This window comes from Salvia miltiorrhiza, chromosome 6 (assembly GCF_028751815.1).
Source record: "Salvia miltiorrhiza cultivar Shanhuang (shh) chromosome 6, IMPLAD_Smil_shh, whole genome shotgun sequence".
Taxonomy (NCBI): domain Eukaryota; kingdom Viridiplantae; phylum Streptophyta; class Magnoliopsida; order Lamiales; family Lamiaceae; genus Salvia; species Salvia miltiorrhiza.
The window spans coordinates 212,581-219,599 of record NC_080392.1 but is presented as its reverse complement, the minus strand read 5'-3'; the positions used below and the strand labels follow the sequence as shown (position 1 = coordinate 219,599).

The 7,019-nt window shown below is 38.4% G+C and overlaps 1 protein-coding gene across 1 annotated transcript; it reads right to left on the bottom strand.

The window, feature by feature from the left end:
* Positions 1–579: 579 nt before the first annotated feature.
* On the bottom strand, positions 580–3,958 carry LOC130987554 (leucine-rich repeat receptor-like protein kinase TDR). The gene is made up of 2 exons (XM_057911129.1): positions 1,070–3,958; positions 580–1,002 (listed from the first exon to the last, which is right to left on the bottom strand). Exons 1-2 carry the CDS (start codon positions 3,642–3,644, stop codon positions 761–763), a joined length of 2,817 nt encoding a protein of 938 aa, XP_057767112.1. The 5' UTR covers positions 3,645–3,958; the 3' UTR covers positions 580–760.
* Positions 3,959–7,019: the final 3,061 nt, after the last annotated feature.

Below are 7,019 nucleotides of genomic sequence, written 5' to 3'. Positions count from 1 at the left end.
AGAGATTTGTGAAAATAATAAGTAAAATTTATTTTAAAGTTATCGTAGATTCGGTATTGTCGTACATTCCACGCAAGGAATTCCAAAAGTTCAGAAAGTTCCATAAATCATCACGGGTAAAATAAAATAATTATATATTCATATAAAAATTAAAGTTGAGCATAATGATATTGGGCTCGATGTAGCTCGATTTCGATTATACTGCGCTTCAACTATTCTCAGCAAACGGGCTTCGAAACTCGGCCCAACCCACTTGATTCAGCCCAAGTGATCTAATTTTCATGGTCTAAAACAGGCCCCAATAGCGTTGCATGATTTTGTTGGCCTGAGCCTTACTATTTGTTAGTATTTGAATAGGTATGGAATTCTTTTACAAATATAAAAATATTTATATTTATATAATAATATAAAGGTTAAACTATTTAAATAGCCCAAACTATCGACTTTCCCCAAATTGATGCATAACTTATATACATACAATAGACAATACGTCTAAATAAGTATAAAGACCCCCGTCCCCTTGGGATGGCCTAGTGGTTGGGGTGGTTGCTTGTTGTCACCACAAAAAGAATAAATGAGTTTCCACATGTAAGGCTTACCATTAACATTCACATTGAACACCAAAAAACCAGCCAAAGATTTTACAAACTGAAGAAAACAAAACCAAACAAACAACTTATATCTGTCTATATTAATTACAGCAAGATGAAGATGTTGTTGACAACACAAGCAAAAAAAACACCAGAAATGAAGTGCAAAGTCATGGCCTGCGCTTTGGCCCCGGCAGCCGCTTCAGTGCATCTTGCACGGTAGGCCTATCGGCCGGCCTACTCCTCGTGCAGAGCAGCGCAACCTCCACGGCTGACTTCACGCCCTCGTCGTTGTGCCTCAGCAGATCCTCCCTTTGAAGGACTCCACCATTTGTTAAGACCTCAAGAATCAGCTCTCCCAAGCTGTACACATCCATGTCCATTTCATCCCTTATAGATGTTATGAAACCACCTGTTACAAACATATATGTTAACAATGATATAATAAGCAATTAAGTTAAAGGGCATTAGATGTGTACCTGTCTCCTTCCTAATCTTTGCTGGCAGGGGATTTTCTGGTGACTCAACTATTGAACTGAGTCCAAACTCCGACAAACGGGGCTCCATATTTTCATCGAGAAGCACGTTCCTCGCCTTGAGATTCCCATGGGGGATAGGCGGGGAGCAGTCGTGATGGAGGAAGCATAGTGCCCTTGCAACTCCATGGATTATCCTGCACTTGCTCTCCCAATCTCTGCTCATCCCAATCTTCTCTGCTAGGTTTCCATTAGGCATGTAGTCATACAACAAATAAGCAAGCTCATTATTGTAGCAAATCCCAAGCAATCTTGCCAAATTCTCATGCCTTGTCTCCCCAATCCTACTCAAAAACTGCAACATCTCCTTCATCTCCTTCGCCTCCCACTCGATCTTCCTAGCTGAGACGGTGATCCCCGTGGGCAGCACCACTTTGCAGATGGAATCCGGCAAGGCCGTGCCTTCAACGCAGTTAAAGCTCCTCAAAACATCCTTTGCTGTGAACTGAGGAAGCCCATCAAAAGCAACCATTTTCCACTGCCCTTTACTCCCTCTTCTCAAGTAGACTATCCCCAAAACTGCAGCCATGATCAACAAAGCCGTCACTGCACACAATATCAGAACCCAAGCCAGCTTCTGAGCTCTCCTGCTCCCAAGCTGGAGCCCGTTCGAGATCCCACTTTCACGAGGGCAGGCTCTCAGGGGCGCCCCACAGAGCTTCGGATTGCCAAGAAACGCGCTCTCATCCATCATCTTGAACGTCTTGTTGGAAGGGATTGCACCCGAGATGTCATTGTAGGACACGTTGAGAAGCCTCAAGCTCGACGAGGTCCCAAATTTGGCCGGGATGGGACCGGTTAAAGCATTGTGTGACAGGTCTAGTATGGTGAGAGCAGGGAGAGTAGCAAGCTCCATAGCTATTGAGCCACTCAAATTGTTGCTAGCTAAATCCATAACCACAAGCTGCTTACAATTAGACACACTCTGTTCAACATTTCCAGATAAATTGTTCATTCCCAATTCAATTACAGAAACAGATTTACACCCCTCAAATGGAGGGATATTCCCAGACACACCACAAGAAACCATGGAAAAGTTCTGTAAATTAGGCAGAGACCATAAATTCATCGGTATCACGCCTCCAAGCTCTGGATTACCAGACACATTGAAGTACTCAAGTCTAAGAGCTTGATCAATATCAGATGGGACACCTCCTACAAACATATTCCTTGACAAGTCCACATATGAAACATCAGGAAAGTTCCCAAAATGCAGAGAGATGTCACCTGAAAACCGGTTATCTTCCACACGAAGGCGAACCAGAGACGAACAATTTGAGAGAGATGGAGACAGCCCTCCGGTGAAATTATTTGAAAACAGAATCAGCTTCATCAGCTCCCCTCCAGCACAGATACCAGCAGGAATGTTTCCCACAAACAAATTAGTCGAAACATCGACATGTTGCAGCCTCGAATGCCTGCCTAAATCCTCAGGCAGTGAGCCAGTGAAGTAATTGCTCCATATTAAGAGAGTGTCAAGCTGTGGAAGCTTAGCAATGCCATCAGGGACAGAGCCGGACAGCTCATTGTACATCAAACTCAGCAGTTTGAGGTTTTTCAGCTCAGAGAAGCTGTCTGGGATTGGCCCAGATAGCAGATTGTCTGAAAGATCCAAGCTTTTGAGGTTGGAGATTCTGCTGAGCTCCCATGGAATCTTCCCACTCAGCTGATTCCTGAAGAGGAAAAGGGATTCGAGCTTGGTGAGGTTGCTGAGTTGGGGTGGGATTGGGCCTGAGATTTTTGCATCTGCAATGTCAAGATAGGTGAGCTCACTCATACTACCAAACTGCCATGGAATCCCACCTTCATATAAATTGTAACCAATCTCCATATGGGAAAGTGTGTTGAGGTTCCCCAGCTCAGGAGGTATGTTTCCATTGAGGAAATTCCCAGCTAAATGAATGAATTGGATTGATTTGAAGGAGCCATAATCTGATGGGATTGGGCCACTGAAATAACTCCCTGCAAAATTCAAGACTGTGAGGGAATCAAGGTATGCAACGTCTGCAGGGAGGGCCCCAGAGAAGCTGTTGCTGAAGGCGTCAAGAACAGCAAGATTGGTAAGATTAGAAATCCCAGGTGGGAAAACACCAGAGAAATTGTTTCTGCTTATGTCTAATGATGTGAGGCTTTTGAGGTGGAAGATCCCAGGTGGGAGCTGGTCTGAGAAGGAGTTGTGGCTGAGGTTGAGATCGAGGAGATCGACGAAAAGATTGAACTGTTTTCCTGAAAGAGAGCCGCCAAGATTCTTCATTGAGAGGTCTATGGCAGTGATTTTGGTTGAGTTGTGGTTGCATTGGACTCCAGTCCATGAGCATGCATGGATTTGGGGGGAGGGGTGGGGTTGAGAGGGTAGAGACCAGTCACTCAAGGTGTTGGAGTGATCAAGAATTTCATATTTTAAGGTCAAGAGGGCATAGGAGAGAGGATCATCATCTGCAACAAGTGGCTGCATCAACATCAAAGGAGCTAGCAGAATGAGATACAAGGGCTGGAGAATCTCCATTGGAACTTGCATCTCTCATTTGCAGAGCAAAGATGGGAGAGTGGTAACCAAACTGATAGAGGGAGACCCCAGTTATGAAGTGAGAGAGAGACAGACTGTGTAGTGTGTCACCTTATTTATATCATGAGAGAGAGAGAGTGTGCATGGGGACTGGAGAAAGAGAGATTGAAGAAGAGAGAGAGAGAGAAACACACACACACAGACAGACACAGTGAGATTAGTTGAAATGAGAATATAATTGGATTGCTTTTGGGAGCAAGAGGGGCCAAAGGGTGATGTTAATTAATCAGATTCATATTTGTCATTATCAAATAATGACCATTATTATCTCACGAGCATCTTCTTTTCTTTCTTGCCTTTTATTTTGTTTTAACAAAGGGCAAAAACACTCTCATAATCTTGTGAAGTTGGACCAGTATTTTGATGTGGCATATATACTGTTTCTTCCTTTTCCCTTTAAGAGTGATGATAGATACTATTTGTTCATGGGCATCAACAAGCAGCAGTTTGAATAGGGTAATGAATTATGCTTCAAGCATATTACTGAATAAGAAGCTTCTTCAACTTGAGCATCACTTTTGACCTAACACTAAGATTTTGCTGTCCATTTCATTTAGGATTATATATGTAACATATGTTTATAATTAGTACATAATTAAACGGACATAACTAGAAATCGGTGGGATTAGGGAAACTGGTGTTCAAATTGAAAGAAAGCAGCAGTAGTAGGGTAAAAAAGGACAAGATTATGATAAAAGCAGTAATCTTTGTAGTTGCTTTATAGCTTTTGTGGCTTTGAAGCTTTGAGAAAATACAAAAGTTAGAGTCTTCAATAATGGCTACCATACATGCAATGATCTTGACCAGACTATACTGTTTCACACAATTATCATCTATACCACTTTTATTTTTTTATTCCTGTTTTGTCATTTCAAGATTCTTATTTTTCAGTGTTGCATGTATTTTCTAATCTCCAACTTTTATACCGGATATTGATTCTCTTTCAATTTTTAAAGTATGAGAAAAAAAAAAAAAAACTTTCCCTTTATAGCGGAAATTAGCGAGAAAGAGTTACAAGTTCAAAATTGTACAATAGGCCTTTTTGTGAATACTTTTACACTTACATTTTCTTTTTTGTTTTTGTTGATTTTTGGAAGTTCTAGACTTGTAGTCTTCAAAAATTATTTTTGGTATTTATAGAAAAACATCTTAAATATTATATACTACAATTTTCTTGCTTTTGAGGAGGCATAATTGGAAAAGAAAATAAATTTAAGTGATAAAGATGGAAAAAGATTAAAGTTTAACTGATAAAAAGGAGTAAAAATATCAAATTGACAATTTAGAAAAAAAATGAATTTTGCATATTTCCCTCGAATATGTTTCCTCATCACCAAATAATTAAATGATCAAAAGATTTAGCTCTTGTAGGGTAGTTGTTGATGACAAGTTGAAAACAAATCTCCTACAGAATTTATCTATTTTTAAATTACAACAAACGGTCACTTTTGAGAATTATTTTTTTCCCAAATTCAGGGATTTGGTCGTAATTTTCACAAACTTTAAAACCCATAACGTATTTTTTTCAAAACTCAGTGACTATGATGCAATTTCTGCAAAATATGATCAAACCTCGAGATAGGTATAAAATTTACCCTTTCTAAATCAATGTCGTTAAAATGTAAGTATTTAGTCAAACGGGGAAAGTACCAAGTTATTTCAAAATGTCAAATCACCTGTTTAGCGATTAAAGTTGAGTATTAGATTAAATTTTAGTTTAGTTATTTTCCTATTTTTAACCTTCAACATTGGATTTTTTGGAAGATGTGGACATTTGCTTCTTTATTTCAAGTGCAATGTCACAATCGATAATAAATTTAAAACCAATACTTGGAATCTCTTTCTTTGTGTGTTGGTTTTCATTTTTCAAAATTATTCACACTAACTTTTAGTATTCTATGGAATATAATTAACCAAATTAATAGATTTTTTTTTTTTTTTGAGGACATAATAAAGAGGTTTGTGTTTGGCATGCAATACATGAAGACAAGCTTGTGCAGAAGCAATTTAAGAAGCCTTCTGCAAATATTTATTAGGCATTTAATTTGTTCAGAGGGTTTCCCAGTTGTACCCCGTGAACTACACCCAGCTCACTTATTGCTTTCACGTCTATATATTTTTCACCTTTTTTGTTTATTCAATCATGAAATATTTAAATTATCCAACGTTTTAGCTTTTATATTTTACTATGTAGTAAGTTTAGTGCCGTAACCATTTAATTAGTGTAGTATTTTCATTCCTCCAACAACAAAGCAAGGGACACTTTTAGCTCTAAGACTTTAGAAGTCACTCCACATCAATCTATTTATCTCTAAATTATATTTCCTCCGTCGCCATTAGATGTGGCTCGTTTTTCATTTTGAGTATCTAGATGACTTATTTTTATAAAAAATAATATTTAACTCTTGAAAAATTATGGACCATACTATTTCTATCCAATTTACATATTTTTTTAAAACTCCGTATCAAAAAGAAGTGAACCATGTTTAATGAGATGTGTGGAGTAATCTTATAGTATTTCTTTCCCTTCGATGATTGGCTGCGATATTTTGTAATTATTCATGAAACTATCCAAAATTTCATGGAACATGACCTATCAATTTCAAGCCTGTTTACTGAGCATTACATGAAAATAGCAACCGCCAAAATCATGACCTCATAGCTAGAACCCTCAATATTAGGTCCCAATTAAATTAAATTTCGATTTTTTGCGATGGCAAATAGTGTGACTAGTGTGCAAAAAATGAAAAAATAAAAGGACAATTTAGAGAAGCTAGCTGCCAAATTCCGACGACTAAAATAATACGAATATGCATAATGTGTGATTATCTTATTTAATTATAATATTGGGTGGATGAAAATCTCAAACATCAAAACATCTAGAAAATCATGCATAGTAGTAAATGACAAAGTTTTGTTTGTAAAGCTGTCAGATTTTTGCAATAATCTAATCCCAAATCGAAGCGTACATCGACTCCCACTCCATCAGCTTTTTCCGCACAAATTTCTATAGCATTTCATGCAAATGCAGCTTTTTAAAAGTCGATTATTAAATTTCTCAATATAGTAATTACAAGAAAAATTTAGTTGTTTGGCTACTTGCAACTTGCCACTCCTACTACCTCTATTTAACCCATAGATTTAATCATTTAACCTCTGCGAGACCAAGTTTATTTTCAATTTATAGTAAGAGCATGCGTAGCGGGACTCGACCGACTGACCGACTCGAGCCGGCCCTCGGCAAGTCCCGCTCCATTCCGCTCGAGAGGGGGCGCGATAGTTAGAGCGCTACTTGAAAAGTTTAAAAACAATAAAACTAATAAAATT

Bases quoted from the DNA above. Each gene is read 5' to 3' on its own strand.
- LOC130987554 (XM_057911129.1), bottom strand. From the start codon at position 3,644: ATGCAAGTTCCAATGGAGATTCTCCAGCCCTTGTATCTCATTCTGCTA. The intron at 1,003-1,069 runs GTACACATCTAA...TGTTTGTAACAG, and splicing joins AAAGATTAGGAAGGAGACAG to GTGGTTTCATAACATCTATA.